Raw genomic sequence first — 16,456 nt, 5'->3', positions numbered from 1 at the left:
AGTTATATTATAGTGTTTTAATATTATAATGTCTAATTAGATCTCTTACGATTTATAGTAATTTACAAATTAATCAGATGATAACGAAGTAAGGAAAATAGATAATGTTATCCTTCGTAGAAGAAATTCTATTGCGTGCTAAATATGTATACCAATTTATTTGTTTTATTTATTTATTTTTAGGAATATCAACAGCTGTTTACACAAAATAAACATACAATAAACATCTTAGAGCTAATAACAGATATTCACTTATAGACAGTAAATGTAGTAAGAAGGAAAATTATTATAAAATATAAACATGTAATATATTTTAACAATAGGCACACTTAGCATTTATAGAACAGTCAATGGATTCATAAAATGACTTCAAAATAAATAGTTTTGTTGCGTTATCAGTTGTATTAAAAATATCAAAATAAACAATTTCACTACTTAGTTTATTATGGGTAGAGCTAGCCCGCAAAATATAACTATTGTTTCGGTATTAGTATATGATAGGCCCAATTTTAATAAATAGCTATGGCGTAGTGGAGTAGACGAAGTTCTCAATAAAATTTTGATTACAACCTTATTTTGAGCTATTTTCAAGAAGAAAGCAATGTCAGATATCATTTTATGTCGTTTATCAAGAGGTAGGTTAAATGCTGCTTTTTACAATGTGAGCTTCTTTGTAAAAAGGATAGGACACAGGATTTTAATTGTATATGTCGTTAGTACTTAGCATAAAACGCATTTAAATAGTCCTAATATATACAGTTGAATTTTTCAAGTGGGTGTGGATGGCCATTTCTGATAAATAAAAATAAAAATTAAAACTGTATTTTTTTTTTTGTAAAACCAATATTCCTATCCAGAATCGAACCCGTTGATTTTGAAAAATATTAAACACATGTATAATTAATCCTTAACTTAATCAAATTCTGGGAAGTAATGATATGCGGCAAACTGAATTAAAATGGTAGATTTTAATAGGCTTCTTTTAATCTTAAAGCATCTATTATACTTTGTTTGAAATGATGGTCAATAGCTTAACTAACACACACCTGCAACCTTCACGACATTCAAAATTGTCTCTCGGTGTGTAGGGTTTCATAGTTACTCGACTACTGTGACTTTATATCTTATGATTCAAAGCGACGTCACGAGCAAGAAGTACCTACCGTATCGCTCAGGAACTTGAAAAAGGTACAATATTCTGAGCGGCATCGCAATTTTGCTCATTTGTACATAAAGCGTACATAAATCAATAATTTCTTTGAGCGTATTAAATGTGTCTCATAATCATTTTGAGTCTTTTTGTTACTTCTGATCGGAACAATTTCTATTGTTTAGCTTAAGAACGCAATCAAGTGAACATTTTTTTTGTTATAAGGTAATGGACAAAATTCCTCGAAAATATGAGGTCGCTCCGAGAAGTTTGTGAAAATACCAGGAAGGCTGTTGCTAGATGAAGTGAACAGCCAACCCTGCACAAAAAATTCACCCAATTAAAGTCTTATTGAGAAAATCTTGGTCATAAATTATTGCGCCCCAAATTCCTAGATCATTCGCAGGTAACTTTCAGACAACTTATGATTAAAATTTTTAAAACAATTAGACAAAATCGTGTCTTTTGATTGGATTCATTATGATACTTGCTATATATATAGCTCACTGCTGCAGACGTCAAGTGTTTGAGTTTCCACGTGTTACTGAAAAAAGTACCTCGACAGATTGACAATCAGACAATGATGTGATTCCGGCTTCTTTTTTTCTTGTAGATGTATGGAACCCTAAAAATGAAGAAACATTTACCTAAGAAATACATTAATTAGTATTGTGTGTTCCACAAAACATTTGTATATTAAGATTGTAAATAAACTAAATGTGTGCTGGGACATATAGTAGAAGGGAAACCTCAAAGGACAAAGTTTTAATTAAAAATATTTCCCTCGCCTATAGATGTTTTACATCAAAAATCCAAGAGTTATAGAGAAATTTTGTCTGGAGTACCATAAGGATCTATTTTAACGCCTCTCTGGTATTGTAACTCTTGCCTATTTCATATTGATTTATGAATTTGCCGATGCCAAAAAAAAATCATAAAAGTTGGTTGCCACAATGAATGCATTCGATTACAAGGAGACTTAAATAATTTGGAAGACTGTTATAAACTAAAGCGAATAGCGATCAATGCAGATAAATACTTGCACGTATCTTTTACACGTAAAAAACAGATATATAAGTAATATGAGTATAAAATACATAATAATTTACATCATAAAATCAGCTACAGCGGTAAGAGATTTAGGAATATACTTGGATTATTAAATGACGTTAACCCATCATGGACATAATAAAAGGTAAGGTCCTTAAGTAATTGGGCTTTGTTAACGTATCTGGAATTGTTTTATAACATAAAAATGTTATATTTCGCACCTGTTACACAGTATTTAGTACACTTCGTACTAGAATATGCATCTCATCGTATTTGGTCTCTACATTATACATTATCTATAACTCCGCCTCCATATCCTGCCCTATATCAAAGGGTTGGTACGCCGGCCCCAAGATAAAGGACGATTGATCGGGGGGAGAACTCAGACTTTAACAATGTACCATACCGTGTGTGTGTAACCGATACATGGGCACCTCGGTGTGTTGTTATTTTACGCCCCGTGACCATTATTTCCCTAGCTTATCGTGGGAACAAAAGGGAGGATATATATGTCGGATTGTATTCTACTCTGTGTATTGGGCTGAACTGATGGCGAACGTCATCTTTCAAAGTGTGTTTGAAGTTGTCACTGTGTACGTCACTGTCGGTGACGTGATTGAAGTTAGTTATTATTGTCCATCAGTAGAGCGCTCATTCGCATTCGTCTTCCAGCTAGCGCCCGCGCCAGTTGTGCGCACTGAACGACTTAAATAACATGGTGGATACCAACACCTTGACGCCCGATTTTAAATCCAAATAAATCTCCGAGACCAGCGGTGGGATCGCCTTCGCTAACATCCTACTTGTTTTCTGGGACGTCTGATACCCGATACCAGAGATATTTCAGGACCGGGATCGCATTTACAACCATGCTGCATGATTTTGAAGGTCAGTTTGATTAATATCATTTTTGAGGATATCGTGTTTTGTAGTATTCGTTCTATGTTAAATTATCCTCATTATGAAAGCTACAATCGTAATATTTTTGATTTACGTTATTGTGTTGAATATCATATAGTCTTACCGAGTTTAAAGTTCTAGTGAAATTATAACGTTTATAAGAGATGATAATTTTGCCCTGTGCTTCCCCGGGGCGTAAAAAGAATAGGGTAGTCCCACGTTGATTAGCCATTAACTGCCTTCAGGTACTAAACAGGGGCAACAAGCCAACCTTCGTTACTACGAGCACGCTGGAAGTCTTAGATATTACTTTCGCTACCCACAACATTGCCATACGAATATCAAACTGGCGAATCAGTGATGAAATTTCGTTATCGGCTCACTGTCATAAAGCATTTGACTTTTTGTCTTACCTTGAAAACCAAACACACACGTTTTGGGATCCAAAGAAGACAAATCGTCTACAATGTCCGCAAAGACATACTCAGGAGTAATTTGGAGAACGTCCCAAAGTGTATCAGAACCCTGAATGAGCTAGAATTGGCAGTGAAAGTAAGCAAGGATGGCATCACCGACTCCGACGAGGCTAGCTGCCCACTTTCCACACAGCATTCGAACAGGAAAATTATTGTGAAAATTTTCTCATGTTATGTATTTTTTTTTTTTTTGAATAACTTGGAAACTGTTTTACCGATCGATTCCAAAAACTAACATCTCAGCTCTCAGCTCGTAACATCAAAAAACCACCTTGATTGCCAACAAGCCGGTCAAAATCGGTTGACTTGTTCGTGAGTTATCGTTTACAAAATAAAATCGAAAAAGCGTTTGTCGGAAATACTTCGAAATTCCGTGTTTGATTAATTGAAACTTTATGAGGCTCAAAAAACTGCGTCGAAATCGCCAACCGCATTAAATCGGTTCATTCATTGCAAAGATTTTGCCGCTTGAAACTTTAAAAAATTGTGTTTTATTATGCTTTTATCTTGCAATATCACAAATTCTTTGTGAAGTGTTTATATAAGGTATGAAATAAGAGGGAAGTTGCAGGGATGGCCGGGTTTTGTACTTTGCTACAGTACATTGTTTAAGTATCTTAGTCTGTGGTTGTGGTATTGCTAAATTGTGGTGTATCTTCCACAGAAGCCACAGTATGAAGAATAGAATACTACCAGTACCCAATGAAAGTAGTGTTTAAATTCTCTTTGGTACGGAAAAAGCGCGGGAACTCTTGGTTGCTTAGGGCGGTCTTTTTAACTATAAAATTGAAAAAGGGCGGGAAACTTGATCGGTCGCACGTAATTTTAATAATTTTTCATTTTATTTTTAAATTTCATGTAAATATTTAGATATTTTGATCAGATAAGTAGTCGTTTGTATATATTTTAGTAGTTAGTTTTTATTAAAGTGTTAATTTGTGTAAATTTCATCCTATTGGTAAGTCTTCTTTTCTTCAATTTTCTATGATATGATGGACCCCCCGGATGATCCTGGGGGGACAGCCCCTGATATAGGTCATGTAGTGACAATTTCTAATAATGACGAAGGTAGCACTATGGATACAGATGGTTCTGTGTCTCAGACATCTAGTGGCCGTAAAAGAGTGTCAGCTCGACCCAGAATATGCAGACACTGTAATAAAAGACGACGAAAACACCGTGGTGATAAGAAAGATATTAAGGAAAGTGATTGCAAATGTGTAGACATTAGTGACAAACAAATTCTTTCCAAAGTCGATTCCTGCAAATTCTTCTATAGTAGTAGAGACAATACAAAAAAATAACACAGACACTCCACAACAGCCACAGCCCCCTGTTGCAAGGCTGTTATATAACTCATTAGATGCTCCTCCTTTTGTTGTACACATTCAGAAACAGTATTCATCTCCCGATGATAATGTTACTTTACATCCAGTTACATTTGGTCGTTTTCTCAAAAGAAATTCTATTAAAAATATTGTGAATGGAAGTTTAAAAAGGATAGGCCGGAATAGGTTATCTATTTCTTTTTCTAAGTACCAAGATGCAAATGACTTTGTTGAAAACAAAAATTTAGAAAATGAAAAATATAAGGCTTTTATTCCATCATTTTCTGTGAGTAGAATAGAAATAGTCAGAGGAGTACCAGCTGAGTGGTCTGAAGAGGAAATAAAAGATAATGTTTCTGTTCCTATTGGCTGTGGTCCAATCATAAAAATTAGGAGAATAAAACGAAAGATGATGATTGATGGACAAAACCATCTTAAATGTACTGAGTCTGTGGTATTTACTTCTCTTACTGTAGACTTGTATATATATCCTACTATTCAATGCTACAATTGTTGTCGGTTTGGTCATGTGAAATCTCAATGCAGATCTAAACCAAGATGTTTTAGATGTGGTCAAGGACATAGTGGTGATAACTGCTCTGTTCAAGATGATTTTATATCTTGTTGTTTATGTAAAGGTTCCCATATTGCAACTGATAAAAAATGTTTAGAATATGAAAGACAAAGAGCTATAAAGGAATCAATGGCTAAAAACTGTATTTCCTATTCAGAAGCTTCAAAGATACATCCATCTGTCTCTCGAATTTCATATGCAGATACATTACTCTCATCACCTAACATCACTCCTAATACTTTTCCAACCCAGCATCAACATTCAACACCTAAAGCTATAAACAATACTTCATATAAAAAAACTTTTTTTGTTAAACCAAAGCCTCCACCTACACTTAGCAAAGGATATGACAAATCTGCTCACCAAGAAATTTTAAGGGATTTTAATATTCCCCAACCCTCTAATGGATGTGCATTAATTAACAAAGAAAATGAAAATCCTTTGGAATCCTCAGTAATTGATTTAATTATTTCTCTTATAAAATCTCTTAGTCAATCGAATGAATTTTCACCGTCCAACGCTGCCTTATTAGTTTCTGCAATTACTCAAATTTATAAACCAAATAATGGACAAAGTTCTTCAATGGAATTGTCAAAGCATCACTCCTAAAAAAAGTGATCTTATTTATTTATTAAATAAATATAAACCTTATATCTGTGCTCTTCAAGAGACATGGTTGAAACCAGGATCTTTATTTAAGATTCGTGGTTATTCATGTCTCAGAGAAGATCGTGTGGATGGGCATGGAGGAGTAGCCATGCTGTGAAACACCCTCTTTCCTTTTCTCTCTTCTCTATTCCTTCTCACAGTAATGATTTTTCTATTATTGCTGCTTTAGTTGAAAATATCTGTTATGTATCTATTTATATACCTCATCCTTCTTCTGCAATCTTAAATGAAATTAAAGATATTATTTCCATTCTTCCGAAGCCTTTTATGATCCTTGGTGATATTAACTGTCGCCATGAATCCTGGGGTTACTTATCTTCTAATAGTTATGGTAACACATTAATAGATATATTTGATTCAGTGAATTTGTGTATATTAAATGATGGTCGTCCTACACGACGTTCTCATCCTGACGAGGGCCCAAGTGCTCCAGATTTAACAGTCACTACACCTAATCTTGCTTCTTCTTTGTCCTAGGATCTACTTTTGGTAGTGATCACTTCCCACTATTATTATCATTTCCAACCTGCAATAATAACAATAAAGTATTACATAAAACTTATTCTCCTCGTTTAAAATATAAGCTTAATGATGTTGATTGGGATTAAAGATCTAATAAAAAACAAAATTATTACACTTCCAAAAATTAATCCAGGTACAGAATCTCAGTGTGCAGATTCTTTAGCAAGAATCTTTATTGAGGTTGCCAATGAGATATTTCCAAGTAAAAATAGCTCTTTGGGTTTTATTCCTTCTCCTCCTTGGTGGGATAACGAATGTACTGTGGCAGTAAAGAGAAGAAAATATGCTGAAATTACATACTGTCAATGTTCCACTGATGAGAATTTTGAAATTCTTACAAAGAGTATGTCAGAAACTTCAAAATTTCTAAAGAAAAAGAAATTTGATGGCTGGAAAAATTTCTGCTATTCAAAATCACCTGATGTCAAACCATCTCATGTATGGCAAAATATAAGAAGGTTTAGATCTGCATACAAAGATTCATCCCCAAAATCAATCTCTTTTCATTTAGTTAATAGCTTTTTAGATAAATTGGCTCCACCTTTCGTTCCTGAAGACTTAATAATTGGTTACCCTGTAATAAATATAAATAATGATAACTGTTTTGGTTTAAACAGTATATTTTCTCTCACTGAACTAAAAGGTGTATTGTCTCATGTTAAGGATTCTGCTCCTGGACTGGACGGTATTCCGTATTCCTTTATCTCTCATTTAGATGATGATGCTTTATTTTATTATTTATCTCTTATAAATTCCATAGTGACATCTGGTAACATCCCCTCCACGTGGAAACGTCAAGAAATAATTCCCGTACTGAAACCTAATAGGTGTTCTTCAGACCATTCTGCCTATCGCCCAATCGCACTTTCTTCTGTTTTGATGAAAATTACAGAACATCTTATAAAAAATCGTTTAGAATGGTTTGTTGAGCATAACGGTCTATTATGTGAATCCCAATTCGGTTTCAGACGTGGGAAAAGTACTATAGCTTAAGTATATTCATTTCTGATATTCAATTATCATTTTCAAATAATAAATCAGTAATAGCTGCGTTCTTAGATATAAATTGTGCCTATGATAATGTCGTAATAAGTATTTTAAAGAATAAGCTTTTACAACTTAATATACCTCTGCTATTAACAAATTTTATCATAAACATGCTTTCCGAAAGATACATAATCCTGAAACTAGATGACAGGAAGTCAATTACTCGACTTGTTTCAAAGGGCCTCCCCCAGGGATCAGTACTTAGCCCAATATTGTATAATATTTATACACACGATTTAAAATCATCACTTAATAGTGTAAATGTTCTTCAGTATGCTGATGATCTATTAATTTACTGTCGTGATATTTCTATTGAAAAAGCTAGTTCTTCTATAACACAACCGCTGATAAATTTGGTTGGACTTTAATGGCCTTGATCTATCACCTGAAAAAAGTACAATAGTTTTATTCACGAGATCAAGAACTCCTCCTCCTATTTCTATATTTTATGAGGGTTATCAGATTCTAGTTAAAGATAATGTTAGGTTTTTGGGAATTGTCTTAGATTCGAAACTAACTGGTATCCCACATTGTGAATGCTAAATGTGAGCGTACTCTTAATATTTTAAGATGTCTGTCCGGTGTTTGGTGGGGTGCGCACCCTTTTTGCATGAAATTGTTATATAATGCTCTTATAAGAAGTATATTAGATTATGGTACATTCTTGCTGGAGCCTGGTAGTGTTAAGACATTTAAAAAACTAGATCTCATACAGGCCAAAGCTTTACGAGTAGTTTCTGGTGCTATGCGGTCAAGTCCTATCAATGCTCTTCAAGTAGAATGTGGTGATCCTCCACTACATCTACGTCGTCAATATTTAGCAGACAAATTTATATTCCGATCTTTTCAGTTTCTTAACCACTCTCTTTATAACAAACTTCAGAAACTTTCTCATCATATAGATTCATCTGCATATTGGTCAAATAAAAAAACACCTTGTCTAATCAATAGTTTTAAGAAATTTATCAACATAAAAGCTCCTATTCATCGATCCATTAATTATCCTCTTTTCAGTACTAGCTTTGAAGCATTAATGTTGCTTCCAGAAATTAATTTTAACTCAGATTTAAATAAGCACGATATTAGTACAAATTTTTCGTTTAATCTTCTTAAAAATACTGTTTGGGTTGATTACCATCATATTTACACAGACGCGTCTAAACATTCCTCCTCGGATCCCGTTGGTGTAGGTGTCTATCACACTCAATTTAAAATATCACAGAAAATTAAACTACCTCCGGAAACATCGGTGTTTACTGGGGAATGTTATGGTATTTTTAAGGCTATTGAATATATTATTCTATTTAAACTTCCAAAAACAATAATTTTCTCTGATTCAAAAAGTGCCTTACAGTCTCTCAATAGGTTCCCATTTAAATCAAAAAACATTTCTTCTGTTGTCATAGAATTAAGAAATCTATTAAATAAATGCAATCACTTTGGTCTTTCTGTGTTGTTTGTATGGATCCCCAGCCATAGCGACATTCCTGGTAATATAAAAGCAGACCAACTAGCTAATGAAGCCGTGGTCGATGGCGACATTTTCCCTTATAAAGTTTTTTGCCAGGATCTAGGTGCTCTTCCTATAGTTCACCTTCAGGATTGTTGGAATAGACTTTGGACTGAAACTGGTCAATCAAAAGGCAGGAAATATTTTAACCTTCAGCCACTTATTTCATTTAAACCATGGTTTTTCCGTGCCAAATGCAATAAGTTAGTATGTTCTTCTATCATAAGAATGCGTTTGGGTCATGTTTGCACTCCTGTTCATCTTAACAGATTAGGCATTGTATCTACTGACATGTGTGAATGTGAATCCGATAAATGTGATCTAGATCACATTTTCTTTCATGTTCACTGCCACTGAATTGTCTGGAGTGATTTCCTCCGTACCCATTGATATGTCCAACAAAAAAAATTTCAAATCTTTGTCAAGTACAAAAAAAAATATTTCTGTTCGGCGTATAATGAAAAAAAACAAATCCGATAGTGGTTTTATATTACAACCTACACAGGCAGTCATTATTACCTTTGCGTCATCTACTTCACTCCCAGATTACGTTCACTTAAAGATGTGGCGTCTACCAGTGCGACCTTGCCAGTGCCAGTTAAGCAGTGTTTCCGATGCCTTAGGTTTGACCACTTGGCTAAATTCTGTAAGAATGCTCAGTGTTGCTCAATCTGCACTGAAAATCATTCATATAAAGAATGTACTATACCTATTGACAAAGCAGTATGTGTGCACTGTAAAGGTAACCATCTTGCAGTATCAGGTCAATGCCCTATAAAACAAAAAAAGATATTGGATAGTAAAAATAAAAGTAAAACACCATTATCAGATTTATTTAAACATCCAACAAACTTTCCATCACTCAATAAGACAGAGAACACACAAGACATCATTAATTTAATTTTATCCAATCCAGCAGCAATGAACCTAATCACAGAATCAAAGCATTAGCTCACACGCAATTAGTTCAGGCATTAAAGATACCAAAGAAATTAAAAATAAAACGTCACATTCAACTGTCACAAACTTAACATAGTACAGTGGAATGCTCAAAGTCTGTTGAGTAACAGACTTGAGCTTCAAAACCTACTTTATGAGCAGGAGATACACATAGCACTTATATCAGAAACTTGGCTTAAACCAAATATACAGTTTTCTATCAGAGGTTATACAATACTAAGAAATGATTGTGGTAATGATCACAATGGTGTAGCAATTTTTGTTAGAAATGGCATTTATTTTCAAAAGTTAGAAACATTTTCTGATAACTCCTTGCAAAATGTAGCAATCAAAATTAAATACAAACAAAAAGACATCTCAATTGTTAGCTTTTATAGTCCTGGCAACAGTGTACCTAACTTTGACAAATCTAAATTTAATAGACTGTTGCATAGTATTCCAAAACCACTAATAATTGCTGGTGATTTTAATGCTCACCATACCATTTGGGGTTGTAATAGAACCAATTCTAGAGGTAGAGACATCATGGATGTAATGGACGATAATGACTTAATGCTCTTAAATAATGATCAACCAACTACAGTGGGTACTAATTCTTGGAGACCAAATGGACTAGATCTAACAATAGTTCATAGTCATTAGTCCGTAGCCATTTTGAGTACGCCTTCTTTTGTTATGGTGGAGTAATTACATTAGTGAATAAATTAGAAAAAATACAAAATAAATGCTTAAGCATCATAACAGACGCTTTTAGGTCTACTCCTATATCATTACAAGTAAAATGTAATATTCCCCCACTAGCTCTTAGATTCAAATATCTACAAACAAAATTCTTTCTCAAATTAACTTCTATTAATAATCATCCACTCCTATTAAAGATACAGGACTACTCTGACAATAATTCCTACTATCAAGTAGAAGGCATCTCTGATTTGTTACATTTTTCTTGTGATCATAATCTATTTTCTAGTATTCTTTAGCCATGTTATTTAAATTCTTATAATTCAAAATATACACCTATTAAAATAATTATTAAAGAATCATTAAAATATAAGGAAGATGTATATAGTATGCTGTCAGAGTAGCAAAATTATAACCAACTTTATACTAATGGATCTAAAAGTAATACTGCTGTCTCTATGGCAGTTTATGACATACAACTGCGGAGTGGGTTTGGTCATAGGTTAAATACCTTGGCTAGTATATACACAGCAGAATGTGCTGCCATATATGCTGCCCTAGAATATATTGGAGAACAGTCATATAATAATTGGATTGTTATAACGGATAGCATGAGTGTTTTAAAAGCTTAACAATATACTAAATGTAATGTTACAACTAATTTCATCATTTACAATATTAGAGACAAATATCAATGCTTATCCCTAACAAAAGATATTGTTTTATTCTGGACTCCTTCACACATAGGCGTGGAAGGAAATGATCAAGCTGATTATCTTGCTAAATCTATTGTGAATAGTAATCAGATACATACTGCTTTGAACATTCCCATAACACACACAGATGCACTGTCTCATTTTAAAGGTACATTCTTGCAAGACTCAGAATTATTGGCAACAAGTTGTTCAGACAAAGGGCAAATGGTTAGCCGACATTAAAAACGAAATCTCTCCACCCTGGTTTGTTAAAAAGAAAAAATACTTACACAGAAAATTTTACACCACAATTTGTCGGTTACGTCTGGGACATTCTCGTAGTGGTGCTTATTTATTTAGGATCGGTGTTTTAGATTCTCCAACTTGTCAATTCTGTAATTTATCCATCCAAACTCTTGATCAAATTTTCTTTGACTGTCCCCAATATAATCTTCAAAGATTTACATTGATAGACTGCCTCTTGGATATTTATAAGAATGCTGAAGACATCCCGCGCTCACTTCAGCAGTTATTGAAAACTTATGACTGCTTCGTGCCGCTTTACAAATTTATAGTTTCACTTTCAACGGTAGGCGAAATTTGAATATACGGCTTGGCTTTTGACACAATCCCTTACACAGACTTAAAACATATTCGTCCATAAATTATTATTGGACTTGTGTTTATAATGTAAATTTTAATGTATAAATGTAAATATTATATTTGTAGTTATACCTTAAATTTGTTTCATATTAACTTATAATTATATTCAACTAATATTCACCATTATTACTTATAATTCATGTATAATATATTTCTTATAACGTATATGAGATTTGTTTTAGTATTATATCATAAAAGTTTATTATTAAAAATAAGGGGCTAAGCTTGATCTTCATTGGAACAAGAATATTATCAATAAAAGACTTGGCTTCGGCCTTTCATGCGAACCTATATGTATATGAAGAAAATGAAACATGAAGAACACGAAATACTACTTTTATGGGAAATTGTACTTTTTATGTTTGAAGATGAAGATTATATAAATACTTAGCATGACTTTGAACAAGTTGTGTAACGTGAAGAATAGAAAAATAAAAATGAAGACTTGGCTGTATGGGCTTTTGACCCCTTTGCCTGTCCAGATGGACGAATAGAACCAAAAAAAAAATCTCTTTGGTACCCGTGTTTTGACTTTTGAAATTTGATGTTTGAGTTTCCATTCCTGTAATTAATATTTATGTACCATGTCGTTTTAACCTATTTTTTAGTATCACGTGTACTGTTACTTATAAGTGAGACAATTTGTACAAAATCTTTAATACATAGCAAATAATGACTCAACGAACAATAGACAAAGTATATAAAAAATCTAATCAAAAACCTTATCCAATCATTGTAAACTATCAACATGCATACCCGACGGATGAATTTCAAAGTTATCCATGTACATTGCTTAAAAATACCGAAACCGATCAAAAAACTCTAGTTACTGAAACAGATGGCTTACTATATGCTGGAGAGGAAGACGATGATAACTTAGGCCAAACTTTACTTCTTGTTAGGGATAAGTCGTCTGGCAAAGTTAGATTAATCGAATCAAGTTATATTGAGTTGAGACCTATCTTAAAAGAAGATTTAAATATAAACGACACCCAGGTATTAGAGACAAGTAATTTGGAGTTAAGTAGAAAATTTGGTTCTAAGAAGCAAAGACAGCAGATGGAACAAAGAGAAAAACTAAAAATGAATATGGAAACAGTGACTGAACAGGTTAAAAAAGCCACGGAGAAGGTGAAGTCGGAACAACTGGATTTAACATCTTACAACAATAGCTTAAACTCTGATGACTTCTATATACCAGATATTAATAGAAATGCTACCCGGGTGGAGGATGTTTATGATTTTGACAAAATATTGACAGAGGAACAATTTTCTCAAATAGCTTCAGAAATTGAGTCAAAAGACTACATATCTGAGATGCTACCATTTATCCAAAATATTGTAAGCAATAGTAATTCAATCAAACACCAAGTACTTGGTTTATATGCAGATAGCTTAGCTAAGTTATACATAATGATGGTTAAAGACATCAACAGAAAAGGTTTTACTATATGTAAATCATCAAATACATTGAACAAGCATATATTGGAGAATTTCTTGACAGTATCGGGTAGAAAGTATGGCCGTCCTCCACAGTACAAGGATAAAATTATATGTCATGCTATAGTGCTTTTATTATTAATAAATAATTTTAAGATAAGTCTAGATGAAGTTTGTGAAATGTTTAAGTTGATGCCATCAACTAGTGCTTTGAAGGTGAGAGTGACTGGTGCTATAATTGTGAACACAGACAGTAAGAAATTTGTGCAATTAAAACTACCTCTAAATAATAAAGGAATATATCGGAGGAAAAGTACACATTTTTGAAAAAAATACTGCTGTTTTCTTATTTTGATGCTATCACAGTTAGTGGACTGGACACCACTAAAACAATAGTTAAGACAAGCTCCTGGTGCTTATCTGGAATATGAGATCTGTATAAATGCAAGGAGTTGTTCATTAAGTAATATCTTTTTTATTCATGAAAACCACCATCATTGTCATTTGGTAGTGTAATGCTCATCCACAAAGTCCTAACCTACAGGAATTTCTTCTGTCTTGACCTAGGAATGATATATCATGCTTGTCATGTCTCATCCATGTGATATGATGATCACTTTTGATCCATCTATTATAACAAAAAAAAAATACCTTTTAAAATTTTGTGAGTAGTTTTTCGGTATTTTTAAAAGACCCAGTTCAATGGGATATGCACATGCTTCAGCATGTGGGCACTGTTTTGATCCCTACTGGATCAATGTCAATTAACTTAGATCATCATGTTTATTTTAAATAAGTTTGAGTTAGAGACACATTCTGTGCACAATTGTAGAAATGCCATCTAGCCCAACAGCTTTATGAACAGTTTTCTGTCTGAACTGTACTTCCAGGATAGACCTGTCATTGTGGAATAGTTAGGGTTGTTTTTTAATCAATATCCATCAATCCTTCCTAAGTCTTGAATTGGAAGCAAAAAAGTGCACAGAAGATAGGCTTTCTCTTTATCATATGGGCCAGATTGTGATCCCCAATGTTAAGCAGCGGCAAAAATGGCTGTTTGATGTTTCCAAGAGCAGCAGCTTTTGACACCATCCAGAACTTGTGTGTTCCAGGCGGGTAACTAGAAAGCTGCTCGCCAATTTTGACAACAAACTTTGATTTCAACAGGCGATTTGCCTCTTAAAAAATCTGGAGGCACAGTTATAATTATTTAATCTTTAGAACTTTGCAATTCCGATCCTTTGAGCCCAGCGCCGCAAACCAAGAAGTTATTAATCCCAGAAGTGAGGGATATCACTTTAAAATAACAAATTGTTAAGATTTGAAAGACTGAAGACTCAAGTAAAGTAAATAGTTGTATATTGTAAAGTAGATCCTGCAGATGGAGCCACAACCTGAGAGTGACAATAGTCTCAGCATTTCACCTCTTAAAAGTTCGATAGTTCTCTTCATATGTCAATGTTTACATCCTCCAATTTCCATATTATTATGATAATTCAAATATTTTTGTTCAATATTTTATTATATGATATTACTACATAATTGAAAGTCAAAAACTACAACCCATTCCAAAAAGTATGCCTCACCCTTGAAAAGAACGGGCGCAACAAACTCGGCGGCATTCTTTTATAAAAAAATATGGTTACGAAGTAATATCGTACAATTATTAAACTTATTAATAGTATTTAAAAAATATATCCATTCCTAATCTATGTTATGTCATTTAAGTTATAGGAACCTTTTCCACACAAACGTTTTTTTACAATTCTTTTGAAATTCGTAGAATATACATTTGTTTTGAACATTTTCTGAGATCTTGTTGTAAATTCATATAAGTACATCGCCTCACAAAAGAATAATAATAAGTTTTTATTAAAGGCAAAATTACCTAGTATACATATTATGAAACAAATAGGTACAATAATTTTCTAATACATTATATAAAGAGAAAAAGTAAAATATACACAAAACTTATAAACTGGAAAGCTCTTCCCAGGCGTCTTGGTCCAGGCACCGTCATTTATTTACAATTTTTGTTTCGATGCACAGATAGCCAATATGAAAAAATATTACTAGGCACCCCGTCACAAACCGTTTGGAGAATGCGGTTCTGAGATTTGAGGAGTCTATCCCAGAAGGAAGCAACTCTTTTTCTCATCACAGCATAGAAATCAGGCACCCTCGATTCAGCAAACACCCGAGGCACTGCAGTACCTAGGGAATCCCACCAATATGCGAAATGCATCATTGTGCTGCACGCGCATTGTCGTGTATGACTTTTTGAGAAATTTCGTCCAAAGTTGGCAGGTGTGGAAGCACTGGCAATACGCATTAAACAGTACAATCTTGACGGGATTGCTGCATTTGCCAAATCTTCGGGCCAACATATTGCAACGAATCAAGAGTGCCCTCCTCTCTCTCTCAATATCATAGTCATCCTTCAGGTGCTCTGTAAGAACATGTCCCAGGTATTTAAACTCTGTTACAACTCGAACCGCTGAGCCATACAACAACACCTCAGGTACCATCTCCGGACCTTTGCCCGCACGAAATACCAACATTTCTGTCTTATTAAGTCCGTAAACATTCGCATAATGCTCATAGACTGAAAGCAACTTCCTAAGTCCCTTGATAGACAGGCTGAGAACCACCATGTCATCGGCGTAACTGAGACTGTTAAAACACGTGTTACTGATGTGTCACCCGATATTTGTGGTTTTCAACTCCTCTATCAAATCATTTACATACAAATTAAATAGATCCGGACAGGTGATACCTCCTTGACGTACTC

At 33.8% G+C, this 16,456-nt stretch overlaps 2 protein-coding genes across 2 annotated transcripts; one reads left to right on the top strand and one right to left on the bottom strand.

Annotated features, from left to right (window-relative positions):
* Positions 1-12,451: 12,451 nt before the first annotated feature.
* Positions 12,452-14,197, top strand: LOC126969802 (DNA-directed RNA polymerase I subunit RPA49). Its single transcript, XM_050815368.1, has one exon. It carries the CDS (start codon positions 12,898-12,900, stop codon positions 13,990-13,992), a length of 1,095 nt encoding a protein of 364 aa, XP_050671325.1. The 5' UTR covers positions 12,452-12,897; the 3' UTR covers positions 13,993-14,197.
* Positions 14,198-15,851: 1,654 nt separating this feature from the next.
* On the bottom strand, positions 15,852-16,319 carry LOC126969696 (uncharacterized). Its single transcript, XM_050815242.1, has one exon. The coding sequence runs from the start codon at positions 16,317-16,319 to the stop codon at positions 15,852-15,854; it is 468 nt and encodes a 155-aa protein (XP_050671199.1).
* Between the last annotated feature and the right edge of the window lie 137 nt (positions 16,320-16,456).

The sequence above is a fragment of the Leptidea sinapis genome, chromosome 19 (assembly GCF_905404315.1).
Source record: "Leptidea sinapis chromosome 19, ilLepSina1.1, whole genome shotgun sequence".
NCBI lineage: Eukaryota > Metazoa > Arthropoda > Insecta > Lepidoptera > Pieridae > Leptidea > Leptidea sinapis.
This window is presented reverse-complemented; position numbering and strand designations above follow the sequence as displayed.